General features: G+C 39.9%; 3 protein-coding genes and 1 long non-coding RNA gene across 7 annotated transcripts in view; 2 read left to right on the top strand and 2 right to left on the bottom strand.

The window, feature by feature from the left end:
* The window catches only part of LOC117956152 (ras-related protein Rab-39B-like), a 4,935-nt gene extending 4,209 nt beyond the window's left edge, over nucleotides 1-726 (bottom strand). Inside the window, exon 1 of the mRNA XM_034891081.1 lies at nucleotides 347-726. The gene's annotated coding sequence lies outside the window, so the exon portion shown is untranslated. The remainder of the gene's footprint in view (nucleotides 1-346) is intronic.
* A 306-nt stretch (nucleotides 727-1,032) lies between these two features.
* On the top strand, nucleotides 1,033-5,792 carry rab38c (RAB38c, member of RAS oncogene family). The gene is made up of 4 exons (XM_034890701.1): nucleotides 1,033-1,498; nucleotides 2,294-2,424; nucleotides 3,540-3,677; nucleotides 4,772-5,792. Exons 1-4 carry the CDS (start codon nucleotides 1,306-1,308, stop codon nucleotides 4,931-4,933), a joined length of 624 nt encoding a protein of 207 aa, XP_034746592.1. The 5' UTR covers nucleotides 1,033-1,305; the 3' UTR covers nucleotides 4,934-5,792.
* The window catches only part of LOC117955916, a 20,397-nt gene continuing 6,963 nt past the window's right edge, over nucleotides 5,244-18,677 (bottom strand). The window contains exon 3 of the long non-coding RNA XR_004659159.1: nucleotides 5,244-5,254. This is a non-coding gene — a long non-coding RNA (uncharacterized LOC117955916). The remainder of the gene's footprint in view (nucleotides 5,255-18,677) is intronic.
* Nucleotides 9,697-18,677, top strand: part of LOC117955914 (phosphatidylinositol-binding clathrin assembly protein-like) — a 25,758-nt gene continuing 16,777 nt past the window's right edge. For all 4 annotated transcript variants that reach the window (XM_034890700.1, XM_034890699.1, XM_034890698.1 and 1 more), the window contains exons 1-2: nucleotides 9,697-10,620; nucleotides 18,476-18,618. In XM_034890700.1, the coding sequence (XP_034746591.1) occupies nucleotides 10,491-10,620; nucleotides 18,476-18,618 (273 nt within the window). In that variant the 5' untranslated portion in view covers nucleotides 9,697-10,490. The remainder of the gene's footprint in view (nucleotides 10,621-18,475; nucleotides 18,619-18,677) is intronic.

Genomic DNA, 18,677 nt, shown 5'->3' with positions numbered 1-18,677 from the left:
CAACTCAATAAACATTGGTGTGTAGTCAGCCCCCATGTGGATAGTTGCTATATAATACCTGTGTGTTATACAGCGATAACATAATGAGGCCTTGAAGCTAGCAAAACATAAACTGAAAACAGAGGTAGCTGCTGAGGCAAGACATATGTCCGCTGCTTCCTCGAAGACATCAGTGCTGCCCATCATAAGATATCCTGCTAAGTTTTATTTAAAAATATGAGTAAATTAATTGAATCATGAGGCCCAACCCATTTAACTTAATCCCAGTCTTAAAAGGTGTATTATTTACATTATTGATTGACATTCAAGAAAACAACCTAATAAAAATCAGTAAATAATGACCTACCTTAAAGTTAAGAGCTCAGTTCCCCGTAAAAAGCAAACCCCATATTGATGATTAGGCTATGTCTTCTAAAAACGACCATCCAGAGTAGCAGCAGTTGGATTAATATTAGCCTCCAATAACATGAATCATATTACCAGGTCTCTTGTCCACCATTAACACATGATCCGTTTCATAGATAAAACCAGCCTGTTGAGTGTGTAAACCGACAGTTGATCCGAGCTGCTGGTTTATTTAAATGTTGACATTTTAGTTAGTATTCGCGGATGAAATGGCAGCAGGACACAGCAGCAGCATCACACGTCTTCCTCGCCCTCATCAGCACCATTACCGTAACTGCACGTAGAGTAGCGCAGCAACAATACTCGGTCATACCGCCTCCTTGAAAGGCTGTTCGAAACAACACTGTTTACACCGAATGCCTTCTCACTCTAACCCCACCCCGCGGAGAGACATTAGGCTACATAAATGAACACAAATTGGAAATAAAATACATAAATAAAATATAGCCTACATAAACTAAGCAGGCAGATGTTGGCCTACAGATTTAGAAAAAAAGAGAAAAGTCTCAACCTATCCAAGAAATGTACTTAGTTGCGTGACAATTCCGAAGCAGGTTTGATTTACGACGAGCTCTTGAGCGCACCACTAGTTTTTAACAGCTGTGTTGGATTTGCTCACAGGAGTCGTCGGTGAAGTAAACTGATTTTGAACGTCATGTGTGATTGAACGGGAGGACTGCAGTCATCAAAGGCAGGCTTGACGGCTTCTTTCGCAAATCTCGATAATATTGGATCATAATAACGTTTTTGTTGTGCATTGGACCGAAGAAAATGTCCTACTAACCCAATTAATGATTCTCTACTTTCCATACCTTTACTATAGTTAGTTTACAGTTTTGCAGCATCCTTTGTTAAGTTAGTAATTATCCGAGGAGTTGTTTACCCTGCAGAGCTGCAGCCATGCAGCAGGAGCTTTTGTTCAAAGTCCTGGTCATCGGGGACTTGGGAGTCGGAAAAACGTCCATCATCAAGCGGTACGTGCATCAGATCTTCTCCCAGCACTACCGAGCCACCATCGGAGTGGACTTCGCCCTTAAGGCGCTGCAGTGGGACACTGACACTGTGATCCGGCTACAGCTGTGGGACATAGCAGGTCAGTCAAACTTTTACGAGCCTACTGGTGTACAGGTTTATTATGGCATCAGGTGATTGTTAAAATTGTAAAGCTCTGCGGGATTTATTTTCTGTAGAAAAGAATGCATGTTTTACTAAAAAAATAATCTTCTGGAACAAAAACCTTTTTCTTTTGCCTTCAGCAGCTTGGAAGATCTGTAAATTCTTTGGGCTACTAATGGTATTAAGCAAAAGCTTGATGGCAGTTTTAGGAAACCAGGAGCATGAGAAAAACATATTTATTAAAAATATCGTATTTGGACAAAACATCTCCAACTCATCAAGCAGTTTCTGAGTCTTGTGTTCTGCGAGTGAGGTATAATTATATTGACTGCTTTCAAATAAAATCAACTCCTTTCAAAAGTGTCTTGAAACATTATAAAGAATAAGATAGACTGCTGCATTAAAACACAATTTTTTTCTTTTTCTTTTATGGCTCAGAGATGTACAAACATAGGTTGACAAGATGGAGATTTTTGCAGTGAGTGATGTGAACTCCCAGTGAGAGTGTGAGTTTGCTGGATGCCTGGGTCCCTCCCTGTCATTTGAAGCCTGGTTGAGGAATGTAGACCTTGTGCCTGGGTGTGACCCAGGTGATCCCATGCTCATAATGTCAGTCACATGATGGTGGCTACTGTAAAATAAACACACCCACACAAACCCACTTTATTTATCACTAATAACCATGCTGGGAGTTGATTTAATTGTTCGGACTTGAAAGTTGTTTTTACGGAATCGTGTGTGTGTGTCTGATTGGCTGCCCCATGTGTCCCAGGACAGGAGCGGTATGGGAACATGACTCGTGTATATTACCGGGAGGCGGTGGGAGCGTTGGTCGTGTTTGACGTGACAAGGGCCTCCACTTTTGACGCTGTGCTGAAGTGGAAGGATGACTTGGATTCCAAGGTCAGCACACTGAGACCTCTTTATTTCTCACTTGTCACATTTGTTACTCTTTCAAAAACAGTAACTACCCTTGTCATTCTGTCCCTTTCAGGTGTAAAATTCACATTATACATACACAAAGCCAGCCACAACCACACAACAACAATGTATGCTAACAGTTTAGGTTGTTATATTGTTTTGGTTAAAAAAAGGGAGACATTTCTAATTGAAATCTAAGCTTAACTCACAGTTACTGTATGGACATCATCCACATTTCAGTCTAAATAGCCTTAATTTTCATTGTAGCATTTCAATGTCTACTGCTTGTTATATTAACATGGGTTTAATGTACTTTGGGAACAATTTCAAAGATTATGCCAAGAAAGGATTTAACAATTGTCAAAGGCACACGTGTGTTGGGCGCTCCAAAGTCCAGGACTCAATAAAATGTGTTTTGAAGTGTGTACTGCATGTCGTCGAACCATTTACAAAGGCAAAAGTGTTTACTTGAAGACAGGGTGAAAAGCATGCTGTCATACAGAGATTCGATAATTACCCAAATGGGGAAAATGGTCCACAGTTTAGGATAATTTGTCCGGGAAGGCCTGGTTTTGCACTTCTACACGCAAAAAGTGACAGAAGTTATCATGTTAAAAAATCTGAGAATTCAAAGCTTAAGAAAGTAATTGTGAGCTTCCAAAGCTGTTAGGGGAGGGGGTTTCAGATGCTATTTTACCATCCGAGAAGCACTACTGTTAAAACATACTGACGCCTTAAAGTGGCTGTAATCAACATGTTACATAACAATTTATCAAATGTAAAAGAAAAGTGGCAATGTAAAAGGTGTTATTAGAGTTGATGGTAACACTTTACAATAAGGTGCACAAAAAAAAGGGTAATTATGGTTTTTGAAAGAATAACGAATGATTAGTTACCCTTTTTCCGAAGGGTAGTTACCTTTCTGAAAAACGGTAACTACCCTTCTGAAAAGGGGTAACTAATCATTTGTTACATTCAAAAACAGTAACTACCCCTTTTTTTTGTACAATATTGTAAAGTATTCCAGAGTTGTTCTCTATTAAGATAGATAGGAGAAGGGTATAACAGCAGCTAACCTGTCTTTCTTCTCTCTTTAGGTGACCCTGAACTACGGGAGGCCAGTTCCAGCTGTACTCCTGGCCAATAAGTCCGACCAGCTGGGTTCCCAGCAGCCCAAACTCGACTCCTTCTGCAGGGAGAACGGCTTTGTAGGCTGGTTCGAGACCTCTGCAAAGGTACGAGAGGGGAGGTACTGGATAGCCTACTTGATTTTGGATGCAATTACTGCAGCAAGTCAAATCAGTGAAAAATACATCTAGAATTAGATTGAGGTGACAGTCACATTTTTCCCAAATCATTTAAAATACTAGTGATTTCCATGCAAATACAAAAGGCTAAAGGGATTTTTGATTAACTCCCAAATGGAAAGAGTTGTAGAGGGTTTTGACTTGAGGCAAAGACTTAATTCAGGGCTAAATCACACAGTCATTGGCTCTATACATAATGTACCTAGACCTAGATATTCAACTGGCTAACACAATTGCTTTGTTATTACAGAAGTCCACTCTAGAAAATAAATTAAGATTATGAAAATTACTATTGGGCATTTCAGTGCACTAAAAGACAGGAAACATGATTTGCGGTGCTCTCTAGAGACAGAGGAATGTCTGCAGTCTGGTGTAAATTCACCTACTGTTTTTTCCTCCCGTTCAGAGACTGTCTAATTAGTTACACACGGGGGTGCGAGTCAGAGACAGTAGTGTAGCTAGTTAACACAAAAGGCACACAGACAGGACAGACACAATATCAGTGTGCCACATCCTGGCTTCTTATTAGTTCAGTGTGCGATGTCAGAATTTAGAAAAGGAGACAGTCAAATAAGTCAAAATCAGACTTTTTTGTATGCTGTATTTCCCATTCTGACTGTGATACAGGCTGCATTAGACGTGTGCGCAGCGGTGACAGCTGGGCTTTGCTAATTAGCCTTAAAGTCAAACTACAACTGACTCTCATAGATAGGTTACTGTTTTGCAGATATCGGGTCATAAACAAAAGTACCGGACACATTGAATTTTTGACCAAATGATGGCACTCGATAGAAAGTTAAGGGATCTACAAAGTCAGTAGAGTTCAACTTTTGGAACGATGAAAAAACAAAACAAAAATAATGGCAATCCGGTCAATGGTTGTTGAGATATTTCAATTTGGACCAAAGTGGTGGACCGACCGACCGACCGACCGACCGACCAACATTGCCACTATGGCTGTGTGTGGAGCGGCTAAAGAGTACGTGATTTCTTCACAAGTCTTCTTTTATTCTCTCCCTCAGGAAAACGCAAACATCGAGGAGGCAGTGCGCTGCTTGGTGGAGCACATTCTGAACAACGAGGAGAGCCCGGTGGTAGAGCGAGACCCCAGCTCCCTCGTCCTGTCTGGACACGCTAACTCCACAAAGGATAATTCCAACTGTTCGTCATGTGTGAAATGGTAACTCCTGACCAATCATAGACGACCAGGAAGTGAACAGCTGTGAGGCCACGGCCACAGAGATACATTTGGCTCAGGGAAATTGCCTTAGGCCACAGTGATTAATGAAGAAAACTGTAAACCAAGTTGAACTTTTTACCAATGTGCATGGGTTGTGTTCACACTGCAGGCCCACAGGATATCTTGAGCACAACTCTAAATACATTTCTACGTGAAGATCCTTTAAATGGCTGACATTTCGTTTTTTTTTAATTCAAGGTATAAAAAAAGTCCTTAATTTAGGAAGATAGACATTAACTGAATGCCTTTGAGATTGACCTGTCAACTTTTTATTTTTATCGTAAAGACTTATATTTTACAACTATGGAAAAAAGTTTATTTCTTGAATATTTTTTTTTTGCCACGGAAATTGTACAGTATGTTTTTTATTAAGTCGTTACATTTACACATGAAATGTACTATTATGTACACTCTTTGTACCTTCGCTTCTCTGGTCCGCTTTAATCATATTTGACTTTCTGCCTTTGACATTAAGCTGAACAGACGGCTCCTAAAACTTTGGCACTTTTGCATCTGCAGTGTGAACACGGACTTAAACTCGTGAAGCCTTCATGCAGTCTTTGCACTTTTCTCGGCCGATCATCACGAGGTCTGCTATTAGATCAGTGGACAAGAGTGAGTCAAATTAAGTCATTAAGAGATGGAAAAACAGCTAAAACTGCAAATGCTTAAAGTGATCGAAATGTTATGCATATTGTGGACCCAAAATGAGTGGTGACTATACCACAAAGGCTTGAGATGATTCATTTGAGATCTACCAAAGTGAACTTGAACCGCAAATTAAAACTTGTGGTTATATACAAGAGTGTGTCTCCATCCTCCCAGTCCCAACTCACGAGTGTGACTGAGAAGAAATTATTTCTACAGATCTAGGTTTCTGTTGCTAACCAGCTCAAACTACATAATTACATTCAGATTCACACATATATAATATGTTTACTGTACATAAAAATGAATTTGCTCATCAGCTTTCTGTCAGAGAGTTAGAGGATACAGCCAGCAGCCAGTTATCTTAGTGTAGCTTAACATAAAGGCTGATAGTCTGGCTCTGTCCATACCAAATCTTAGCATCCCCTCTAAATAAATAATTAACACATTATATATGGTTTGCATAAACAAATCGAGGAGTTAAAACATCATCTAACCTTTTTATGAGTGTTATGTGTGGGACTATTTCTTGGCTTTGAGCAGATGAAATAGTCTGGCACTTAAGCTCCCTGTAAAATGTCGATTTGTCTTCAGTTGACTTGAGTTTTTGCGTGGATTAAACAGCCAATAAGAAGGTATGCTTTATTAATCCCACAAGGGATATTAATTCACGTACAGGCCCAAATACACACACAGGACCTGTACACGTGCATTATGTCTGGAGAGATGTCAGCGTAAGGTGGCTGCTTCACATGACGGTGCCTCACGCAATTGAGGATTTAGTGCCTTGCTCAAGAGCATTTTGGTATTATTGACACACACATTTGGAATTGTGTCACGTTTTGATAGAACCAAGGTAGCCATCTCCCCCTATTTCCAGTCATCGGGCTAAGATAAGATAAGATTCCTTCATTGTAATTTTCTCAGGACTCCTTTTTCTTTTGCCTAATCCTTGGTCAGGGATACTAACCTAATATAACAGCCTGGAAATGCGAGATATAAATGATCACTCAGACACTGATGTTCTCTCTCCGGTGGGTCCAACAAAAATTGTATTTACAATAAATGCAAAAAGATACAATAAGATAACAATAACTTGTTTTCTGGTAAATATTGACAAAAATAGTATATAAATTAATTAACAAGAGCTCACATATACAGTTACTTAAATTGGCTTTAAATAAACATATGCAGCCATTTTTACCATACACATCCATTAAAACGTTCAGGTTTTGTGTGCGGCAGTACTTTTAGAGTATGGGCATGCATACATCACGTGTTCCTTTTGTCCCACCCCCGCTGATCTGTAATGGCTGCTAGGAGTCACTTTAGACTGGTGAATTTAACTGAGCACTTAACATGAATATTCATTTTTAAAAGGTATAGCCTACAGCTTATACAAATGTTCTCAAACAGTATTTACTATGTTAAATATTTTAGAAAGAAAGGTTTTTAACCTTCTTTTAAGGACCAACATTTTAAACAAGTTTCTGATAGAAGTTTTTATATTTACTTTTATAAATTTGCGCTATTCATGACTCTTCAATTATGATCTGTTTGATCTCTGACTCAACAATTTAAAAATTGTATATCAAATCAACCTATACCCCTAACATACAGTTGTTGGTGCTAAGCTAACTGGCTGCCGGCTGTAACTTAATATTTTACAATTATGTATCTACTCATCTAAAGCTGAACAAGAAAGTTATTTCTTTGAGATTCTTTTTTTTTTTTTTTAAAGGATATTTTATTATGATCAGGCTTGGGTCTGGTGCTCAGTTAGTAAGATAATGATTGAAACCATTAAACCTCTGTACACAAAAAGATAGCATGTGTTGACTGTCCACAGTACCCTGCCTTGTTTCTGCCCATGACCTTCAGGGTCCTGTTGTCATAATCCAATAATTTGAATCATGTAGTATGTTCTTTAGAGACTAGGTTCACCTAGTTTCAATGGGTTTGAACTGAGCAATGAGCTAATTTATAGAGTTGTTAGAGGGAAACATTAATACAGAGGACACATCCCGTGTATAGACATTTTCTTTCACACTGATGGAACTGATGGACTGGAAAATCCGCTTTCTCATAAATAAAACCCACAAGAATCCTTTGCAGTTAGAAATGTGGGTAAGGTAATGGAGGAGAGTCAGTTTAGCAGGGGTTAATAAAACCTAAAGGCTTTAAGTGAATTGAGAATTCCTTAGCAGAGGTCTGAACCAATTTACAATGTTTGTGGTTCTTCAAGTACTAATCTGTCTTTTCATAATATGCAGTAGCGTCTCCTTCTGATTAATCCCTTAATTCCATTTCATGATGTGGTTTACATTTCAATTTGAAAAGGTGACTATTTTATTTTAGATATTAATAACGTTCATAGCAAACCTGACTTACTGTCAAACTATTGGCTTTGTTGTTGGTTTGAAGCATTTTCTTCAACCCTAAAATTGATTTCTTGCCAGTCAAAACCATGCCGTGCTGCTCTTTTTAGCACAGTGGCGACTGAACAGCCCCCTTTGTTGAGTCTGCCTCCAGTGATATTTGAAATTCCATGTTTTCGAATTAAGCATCAGCTTTATATTTGACTTCACTTCCTTTGATGTGTAATAGCCTGTCCTTATATTGCAACACATTTGTTACTGCATATGAAACGGAATACGTGCAACAAAAATGTAACTGTTAAACAAAAATGTGTGCTGCATCGTTCATTCAGGCTTTTTTGCATCTGTCACATCCTGTCAGCTCAAGTCAACACATTTCAACTTGAAAATTTGGAAATCAACCTTGACATTTGACTTTCTTCACAAGAGAGCAAAAAGAACTGAAACAATTTGTTTAATTGTCAACTGACTATCTTCAGTTTTTGGACAGCCCCAGTGTTTGCCTCTCATGTATTAGCGTACACTCGGGTCACAGTTTCTCTAAAAGATAATGGACTGGTCTTTGAGGGTCCTGGAAATACTGTCAGAATAGCCTCAGTGTCACCCTGAGGGTTTTAATTGGCTAATTACTTTTAGACAAACCGGCGGTTACCTCTGTGACCTAAATTTATTGGCCTTTGACATTTTGAACTGTTGATCAGATGAAACAAGACGTTTGAGGATGTCACCTAGGCTTTAGGAATTATAATGGAGATTTTGCTTTATTTTTTTGACAATTAAAAGAACAAATGAATGATGGACTAAACTAAATAATGGATTATAAAACAATCGTTAGTTGCAGACTTAGTGCAATATCTTCTCCTGTATGCCTTACTAAAAAGGCACAAGAAGAGCAGTGGCTTCATTAAAAACAACACTGGGTATTACAGCCATCCCAAAAGTCCCTCACTTTCACACTACTTCTGATTGTGTTAACTTGTTTTGAGGTGAAGAGTATTTCCAGGCAGATTGTGCCAGGAACGTTGTCTTTAACATCAATCCAGCAACATTTTTTGTGATGGAAGAAGGAGGATTCCTGCCGTATGTGGTTCCTATTGAAATGTATTCAGATGTTGGTCTTTAAAATCAAGCAGGAACCATCACTGAATAATCCCTGATGGTATTTACTGAAATGTTATCAATAGTGGGAAGGTTGGAACTAAATGAATCCAACAGGCAAATTATTTTAAGGCTACAAGAAATCTCACCAAATGGGAATCTCCACAGGAATGTTCTATTATGGTCCCATAATAAAATACATTGAACTATCACTGCACATAAGAAGGTTGCAGGCTAATGTCATACAAATCACTATAAAATAGGTTAGATCAGGGTCCCCACACACATTTTCAGTCATTGTGAGCTGCAAGAATCCCACTGAAGCATCACACAAATCACACAGATCAAACATTTGTGTTACTGTTATCATGGATTTTCCTCCCTATGTGTCCACATTTCATTGGACGGCAGGTAATTAGGGAGAGTTCACTCTTGAGCCCTCCACAATGAAATGAACCAGCTGATGCCTTCCCTTGCCTTGAAAAACTGGGGACACCTTTCTGCTTTAAGATGCCCTCCCCGGACTCGAGAAGTAGCCCAATCGCCCTCCTTTCCTAGTCACCTGATTCATGTACTGCCATTTTACACACAAGTTTGACTGGAATTGGCCTATCGGCAACCTCAACACAGAATACACCCTTTTGTAAGGAGATTAAAAAGACTGGGGGATAAAAAAAAGAAATCATAGCGGCTAAGTTTAGATGCAGCCAGCGCGGGGTGCTGTGTGGATCAGGGAGCTGTTTGCGGTCGGATCTGTGCGTAGATTCACAGGAGAACCCGGGCGAAGAAGAGGAGAAAAGGGAAGGACAATGCTGTTTTATATCGTCTTTGAAAAATTAGTCTTCAGTCATAGTGGGTGCCGCATGTAGGCTATTTGATCATAATCACCGATAGTGTTTCGATAATTGCCATCTTTATTTTCGGATTCACCGCCGTCATCTCAGGGATAGCCTTCATTACAGTTTACTGCCCATTGTCATATATTATCATAGGCTACTACTTTTGATGCAGGTCGCTCTTAATTATAGGCCTATTTCAGCATATATTTTTTTTTTTCAAAGGCTAATATCTTGTTTCTGCAACTGGGTCATATATGCCTTGGACTGAATATTAAAATGTTCCCTGGATGTGACCTTCTTATGTTTTATTTGGCCGCCGCATGAATTCTCCCACCGGATCCTCGTCGGTGTACGCTGCTGTCCTCCTCCTCCTCCTCCTGCTCATACGGCCGATTCTAGCAGAGGGCACTACCCTCCTCCCTGCCTCTAAAGACATTTTGATCGTCCTCCCCGGTTCCCCCCACCCGGACTCCTCGACCATCACTCCGCCTGCCACCTCTTTCACCACCACCACGAGCGCCTCCTCCTCCTCAGTAACATGTCGGGACAGTCTTTGACGGACCGGATCGCCGCCGCGCAACACAGCATGACCGGGTCTGCCATCAGCAAAGCCGTCTGCAAGGCCACGACGCATGAAGTCAGCGGACCCAAGAAGAAACACCTTGACTGTAGGTTAAGCATGCCATCACTGCTTACTGTATATCTAGCCTGCATGAATCCAACAACCCGCATCTTTCCTCACAAAGGATAGCTTGTATAAACAGCATCTGTTCTGCTTCCACTGTCTCTCTCACTCTCTCGCTCTGTCTCTCTCATCCGGCCTTTTATGTTTGCTGCCTCTTTAATTAGACACCATTACATTCCCTTAGATTAAAATGGGATTTACGCAGCAAAGCGCGCGCAACAATGTATCTGGACATTAATGTTCCCTAAGCACTAAGCCTACATTTAAATATAAGTCGAGGGGCAATCAGCCAGGTACAATCTGTGCCATGTCATTCAGGGGAAATAGGCCACTCTGGTATGGGCTAATCATATTGCAACCAGCCGCTTTACAATACAAGCATATCCATTATTAACGTCACTATCAGCGGCAGCACTGTGTGGCACTTCAGAACAAAATGTGCGTTTGGCTATTTCTGCGGCAAAACCAACATTTTCGCATCATTTCTCTAATCCCATATTCAAGTTCACTGTCATGTCCTCTGGCGCATTATTGTCATTAATGGATGTGTCACTGCTGTCAGTCCTGAGGTGCTTGAGGAGGGAGCAGAGAGTCAGTGTGTAAAGGCCTACTGTATACGGCTGGTGGGTGTTACAATGAGGCGTTAAAGCAGACAGATTCTTTATCTCCACATTCTGCTAATTATGTGTGTGTGTGTGTGTACACTGCAGTAATTATGTACACAGGGACCAGGATTCTTCCCATGTAGATTTTACCAGTGATTATTAGGTTAGGTGGCTTTTCTGCTTCACTATAATTACTTGGCATGATCGATGAAAAGCAGGGCTAATCAATGGTGATGCCAGTCAGACTCGCAGGCAGTCAGTCCAACAGCTAGGACAGACGTACAGACAGACAAACAGACGGGCGAATAGCAAGATGGCTAATCAAGAGAAAATCAGTCCGAGAGAAACAACAAGGCAGGTAGCCAAACAGCCTGACAGTCAGTTGCCCAGCTACACACCCAGCCAGTTAGCCAGCAAGTTTGGCAGTGGATTAGTCAGTCATGTCCACAGTAAAGGTGTCACTGGGAATTTTGGGCTCCCTCACAAGATGTGCCACCAGGCAACTCAACACAATACATCTAAATTAGGGCTGAATTACTTTGCCATGTACTTAAAAGGCCATTACAGCTGAAAAGGTTCAGAAATCCACTTACAATGAAAAGCTCTTATGTGACTCAACAGTACGAGTAATTGCTGCTTTGATTTTATACACATGTTATCTTGGTGGTGACCACAACTAAAAGCTAATTATTTAGGTTTTTCAATGGTATTACTGCTGTAGCCATTTTTTAAGTTTTACATTTTGGCCGGTCAAGGTGGAAACTAGATGATTTCTAAAGCTCCAATAGCCAACACTGGCTGTGATTATGTTTTTAATTTCTAAAGAAAATCAAGCCAAATGATGAGTCCAAATAAAGTGTTATTATAATTGCTGAGGAAAATATTCAGTTGAAGGCCATCAACGGATTGGCAACGATATTGGTTTATTTTTGTGATTCCAGCCAAAACCACCGTTTTATTTGAATACAGTACCTGCAGATATGAAATGGTAGTCGGTAGTCAACCTTGAGCAACCGATATGAGTCAGAGTCTTTCAGAAACTAGTAAATGTCACTTAAATGTGGGCGAAAGCAGATATTCTTAAAATAGAACTGCATTTAGATGACTAATTTTCATCCGTGAAATGGATTACATAAAGGTCTATACCACTGGTTCAAGGACAATGATGTCTCAGAATGCAGTTCATTCTGGTCGAGGTGGTTACACGTGGAATTTTTGGTTTCTGATCCGGCTCTTATTCTAATTGTTAATGGAATAAAAAGCTCCATGCCAAAGCAGAAACTGAAGGCCTGGCTCAATTCACCCCCTGGAAGCTTGAATTGAGTTTTTAGCTGAATGAATGTTTTGTACTTGAGCCAGTCAGATGCAGCTGTTCTAATAGACACAGCTAGCTTTCACGCTAAAACAGTTTCTATTTCCTGCTAGAGGGGCCCCTCTTCTCCATGCAGGACATGATATAACTCTCTGGCGTTTTATTGAGTGCAGACACTGCACTTCTTAGGTTAAGGGAAAGATGCAGGAAGGAAGTGTGTTTGTAATCAGGAGGTCAGTGGATCTACAGTAATCCCTTCCCTCGGCTGGCTGAGAGGACTGTGGTGGGGAAGTGAATAAAGAATACAAAGCAATGGACTCAATTAAAGGAGTGAGCTGAACAAGACTGTGAGTCGATCTCAGGTCTGAGAGTTCAGGTGTGTGTGACCCACGTACTCTTTATGCAACTCACCCAGAGCACCACTGGTGTCATTATTTTTTTTAATTTAACTTGCCCATTAAACAGGGTCTAAAAAGCGGCAGACACTTGGTCTGTATTTTGAGGTAATGGAGGGGCGCCGCCTTCAGCAGGCATGTCTTCAGCAAATGGAACAGTGTCAGAAACCGACTAGACTTAAAGGAACAACATATGACGAAACAAAGGTTGCTGGCAAATAATTAAAATCCTTTCCACTGGGGCTAACCTAGACTACGTTCGGATTGGAAAGACAGAACCTGGGCAGTGATTCTGGATCCGTTTACCTAAAGAGGTTTGATAAATCCAGACAACATTTCAATTCCCTTTAAAATATACTCACCTTTATCGATCCCTCTTTGCCAAGCACAGTGAAAAGAAAAGATGAATTGCTGTGCCATTTCTCCAAATGCAACGCATGATAAATCAAATGCAATGGCCATTGAAGCTATTCACCCCGATCTTAAAGGCATCTTTTTCTATTTTTTATTATGGTGTCATGACCTTGACAGACTGGTTGGTGACATAAACGGCCAATGTAGATTATTTACTACGCCACAGCAAATGATGAGCATGACAGACAGAGTAATAGGATTCCACTTTCACTAGGCAGTATTCTGCATGGCTGTAATAGTAGAGAGTGCCGATAGAAGCCAGATCCATCACACATAGAAAAGTAATCAGGCCAAAAATGACCTTCTGCCTTGAAAGCTGAGGTAGCTGTGTGATTCAGCGTAGGATTTATTATTTAGTTAAAGATTTTTGCAAAAGCATAAACAGCTTGAGAATTATCATGGGCCTTTTGCCAATTTTTTGGGCCTTTCGGCCGAATTAACTGTCATTGATAGGATGTTGAAATGAGAGATAAAAAGAAAAATACATTGGACTCAGAGCATGAATGGAACACCCACACATTTGTTTCCACATCCACATTATGTGTCAGTATAATGACCCACTCATGCAATGCAATTTCAGGTCCTGAAAATGAATCACTTTATCTAAAGCCAAACATCTTTAATAAAGATAAAGTATATAGTTTATTTTAATACATTTTACATTTTAGAGTCCCTCAAGACCTACAAACCTTAGGACACTGGTTTTATATTTGATCCTAACTTGCATTACAATTGAAGTGATTTTAACTTGATGACACCATGTTGTCATGTTTTCTTTGTATTAATGTTATCCTAAATCTTATTTATAATTGTGTTAATGATATACATTATTTCCTATGTGGACTGCAGTTAATCAATAATCCCAGTTGGCAGTCGATATTTCATCACGTCGCTCTGGCGATCTACACTGTCACACATCAATGATTAAATCCTAGCTGATGTATTATCCCCCAAAGGAATACATTCAGGTGGACCCAGCAAGAAAATATTTGACTGAATAAGCTCCATTACTTAGTTGTTATTATGTTGAAGTAGAAGCATGCGTACTATTACTTTGTGAAAAATCTTTAAACTTGCATATGCTAGCTAGCTAACATTAGCATTCAAGACTAACAGTGTCCAATACATACTTATTGACCTAGTTGGAAAAACTGTCAAAGCAAGAAAACATTGCATATAAATAGTCCTTACAAGCATATAAGTAATTCCACCGCAATAAACAATATTGCATGTTGGTTAGCATTTAATCTTACTCAAACGTAGTTATTTACAGGTAGGGAATGAGTCCTTACCCCAAGTGAAGGAGTTTAAATACCTTGGGGTCTAGTTTGCGAGTGAGGGGACAATGAGGCCAGCGAGTGGTCGGAGAAATGGCGCAGCAGGTGCGGTATTGCATTTAATTTATTGCACTGTTGACAAAAAGAGAGCTGAGCCAGAAGGCAAAGTTCTCAATCTACCGGTCAGTTTTTGTTCCTACCCTCACTTATGGTCACGAAGGCTGGGTCATGCCCGAAAGAACGAGATCCAGGGTACAAGCGGATGAAATGGGTTTCCTCAGGAAGGTGGCTGGCGTCTTCCTTAGAGAAAGGGTGAGAAGCACATACCTCTGTAAGGGAACTCGGAGGAGAGAGTCGAAAAGAGCCAATTGACATGGTTCGGGCATTTGGTAAGGATGCCTCCTGGGCGCCTCCCTGGTGAGGTGTTCCAGGCACGTCCAGCTGGGAGGAGGCCTCAGGGAAGACCCAGGAATAGGTGGAGGTATATATCTCCAACCTGGCCAGGGAACCCCTCGGGAACCCCCCAGTCAGAGCTGGTTAATGTGGCTCAGGAAAGGGAAGTTTGGGGTCTCCTGCTGGAGCTGCTGCCCCCACGACCCGATACCGGATAAGCAGACAAAGATGGATGGCTAAACGTAAAATATTGCAGCTGACATGCTAAGCTAGCCAATTAACACATCCTCTTGCAACACCGTTAGCTCTTAATTAGCTTACACATTCAACAATTCTCCATAAAAACAACTAAAACCAGCAATAGTTTGCTGCAATAACTGTATAATTCTATACAACAAATTATAGCTGTACTGAAATGTCTTTTACAGCTAGCATGCAGCTCAAATAGAGCTGGCAAACCTAAATGAGACCAACATGCAGATCTTTAGCAGGTGTTTACCATGTTCACCTTAGTTTAGAGGTGTTAGCATGCTATCTTTTTCAAACTAAACAGAATGTACAGCTGAGGCTGATGGGAATGTCATTAGTTGTATAGGTATTCGTTCGTAAACCAAAGTATAGGACATTATAGGAAGTTAAACTGATGATGGCACTATATGAAAAGTAAATTTATTCTAAAACATGAATGTCTGCCTCATATGTCATGGTGATGCATCCAATAGTTGTTTAGATATATTTCAGTCGGGACCAAATTGGTGGATGGACATTGCCAACCAAACAGCAATGCCGCTAGGGGCTAAAAAGTGTGTTGCTTGTCCACCTTAATGTTGTGTTTGAACACCTTTGACAGGAAACATTAATTAGCTGAAATCAATATGGTCCCATTAATTATTGAGCCAGGAAGGAAATTCACAAACAAACCATTATCAATATGTAAAGCATGACTGAACACTACTATAACCATGTACTGTTTTGATATTATCACCCTGAGATTTAATTAGGAAAAGGGACTTAGAAAAATAAATAAATCCTCACAATTGTTTTATCGCTGCATTGCTGTGTATGGATATTTATTCAAAATGTGTTTGAGAATTATTTATTAGGATTGTACATTGTTTTCGACACATTTTACTTGCAGGGGACTGTCATTATGTTATGTAGTAGCAGAGGAAGAGTCTGCCAGTCATGGCAGGCAATATTTACAGTTATCATTGGCCGTGTTGTTGCCACTGCGGTGTTCACACTCCAAAAATAATATAATATAAAGTAAAGTTGAACAGGATTGAAGTAATAACAGCAGTGAACTGCCGGTGCTCCGGGTGCCCTTGACATGCATCAAACAGTTAACCAGGGTATCAACTGGGGGTCTTTGTTATCCAGCATTTCAGTGTGCACAGAATACATCACAGAGCTTTAAAAAAAAAAATGCTAACCTCTGATCCTGTAGAAGAAACAGACCGAGGATTTTCCTCAGAAAAGTTTCTCACAGTAACTCAGCACGCGCATTTCTCTCTCCACCTGTCTTTGAATGCAAGTTCACTTCATCTCACTCCCCCAGCGGTTCCTCTCACTGAATCTGCTTTTTAATTTAGTTCCTTTTTTTGTCATTATATGTTGATGGTTCATTACCATGATGGTTCTTTACCATGATGAGCTCTGTCAAATTCAATTTAAATGGCCACTCATTTAGAATGTTTTTCTCATTTGGTCATATTTATGATTTAATCCTACAATATTTTATCACTTTGTTCCAACAATCCTCCACTAAATGAGATGTTTTAATTACATTGACATTTAATAGTTTAGATTCTGTTCCCGGCTGGGTTTTAAATTTTGAATTGCACAATCTCAGGGAACATTGGGTTTATCCAGCCTGGTCTCAAAGAATTCTATGAAACGGTCGCGAACTGTTAACACCGCATTACGAGGTGGTGGCACGGAATGTGTGAAAATTCCGTGTGGACACCACAGAAAACAATGCCAATGGAAAATCAATGAGAAGATGACGTAGCCAACCTGGTCTCATAGGAATTTCGTGAAACGATCACAATTTAAACAGAGGTTTTCAGACCGAAACAGCAAAATAAATGTAATTGGTTCATCCAGGAAAATATCTTAAACTTGCTGATGAATGTCACAGAACAGATTACATGGAGCAGCTCTACAGTAGGTGCACAATACAGTCCATTTATACGAAGGGTTTTTAGTATAAAACAGACAAGGTCAAGTTTAGAGAAGCAACTGTCTTTGTCATTGAAGATATTAACAACCTTTCTTTTATAGTAATCCAGCAGAATCATAGCTGAATAAGCTTGTTTCTGCTATTGAAAGCTTGGTTCTTTAACTAGGGAGTCAGTAAATCTTTGAGATTAAACAGAGGCTAAACAAACTTTACATTTTGATCCTGAAATCCTTAAAGAATTTTATTGTTCTACCAATCTGTTCTAGTTTTACTAGTGTTGTTCACTGCTGAATTTTGAATGACCTATTGTTTTTAGGACATATCGTAAATATAAAACTGTAAACTCTCTTGCTTTTTGAAAACTGAACCTGTTACTGAGTTAACTTGGCAGGTCTCTATTAAAAACACATACACTCAGCTTGCAATTTTGTGGGACCTTTTAAACCAGACACGCAGCAGAACTCTGAGCTATTTTTCTTTTGAAATGGGTTCAACATTTGCTATAATCAGAAAATGTGCACTCTGGATGTCAGGAAGTCTCAGTGGGTAAACATTGGAGACAACTCAGTTTTAGTCCATTACTTTTCACAAAGCGGCTCTGGATGAAAACTCATTACTCATCATCAGGCTATTCATTGGGTCGTTTAAGTATGCATCCCTTGTTGATGTTGAATTGACCTTGTAATGTAACTTTCCATCCTCTGAGTTGATAGTTTATTGGCATTTTGGTGGAGTAAGTAGGTTGCACTGTTGAATTGCAGCCACATAATAGAGTTAGGGATTCAGTAACGCTGGTTCTGATCTTTTCTCGTCTGTCTGTAGAGTCTCTATCATTATTAAATAATCATTCGTCATTGATTTTTGTGCAGATATTGAGTGGGTCAAAATTAATGCGGCAGTCCATAAGACTGCATTCATCGTGGTTGTTCACTCATTTCATCGATTCATTATCAACTCAACCTGTAAACTCTCCAAGGTTATAAATTATGATATTGGCATGTGGCTGCTGCTTTTTTTCGCAGTGACTTACAGTAAGTGAACAGGCAGGGTTGATTTTAGGGACATGATTTTCCAAAGTAGTCAAACCTGCAACTTTACAAATGATCTCTAGACTCTTGGCCACGTGCCTGTTTCTATGATCTTTGTTCTGATAATTTTTTGCTTAACCCTCATATTGTCCTTGGGTCGGGAAGACAACACAAGGGTTAAACATATACTTCTCTTTTACAGTTTTCTCTGATATTTCTTTGTGTCTTTCAGACCTGATCCACTGCACCAATGAGCTGAATGTCAGCATCCCCCACCTGGCAGACACACTGCTGGAGCGCACAGCCAGCAACAGCTGGATAGTGGTTTTCAAAGCACTGATCACCACGCACCATCTCATGATGTACGGCAACGAGGTGAGCTGAGGACACCGATGAATTAAAGTCCAGAGACGGCAAAGATGGTTATTTTTTCA

This window comes from Etheostoma cragini, chromosome 13, assembly GCF_013103735.1.
Source record: "Etheostoma cragini isolate CJK2018 chromosome 13, CSU_Ecrag_1.0, whole genome shotgun sequence".
NCBI classification, from domain to species: domain Eukaryota; kingdom Metazoa; phylum Chordata; class Actinopteri; order Perciformes; family Percidae; genus Etheostoma; species Etheostoma cragini.
Note: the sequence above shows the minus strand (reverse complement) of the source record. Positions and strands in the feature narration are given on the sequence as shown.

Excerpts from the sequence above, each read along its gene's own strand:
- rab38c (XM_034890701.1), top strand. The coding sequence starts at position 1,306 with ATGCAGCAGGAGCTTTTGTTCAAAGTCCTGGTCATCGGGGACTTGGGA. Across the intron at positions 2,425-3,539 it reads AGGATGACTTGGATTCCAAG|GTGACCCTGAACTACGGGAG; the intron begins GTCAGCACACTG and ends TTCTCTCTTTAG. Across the intron at positions 3,678-4,771 it reads GGTTCGAGACCTCTGCAAAG|GAAAACGCAAACATCGAGGA; the intron begins GTACGAGAGGGG and ends TCTCTCCCTCAG.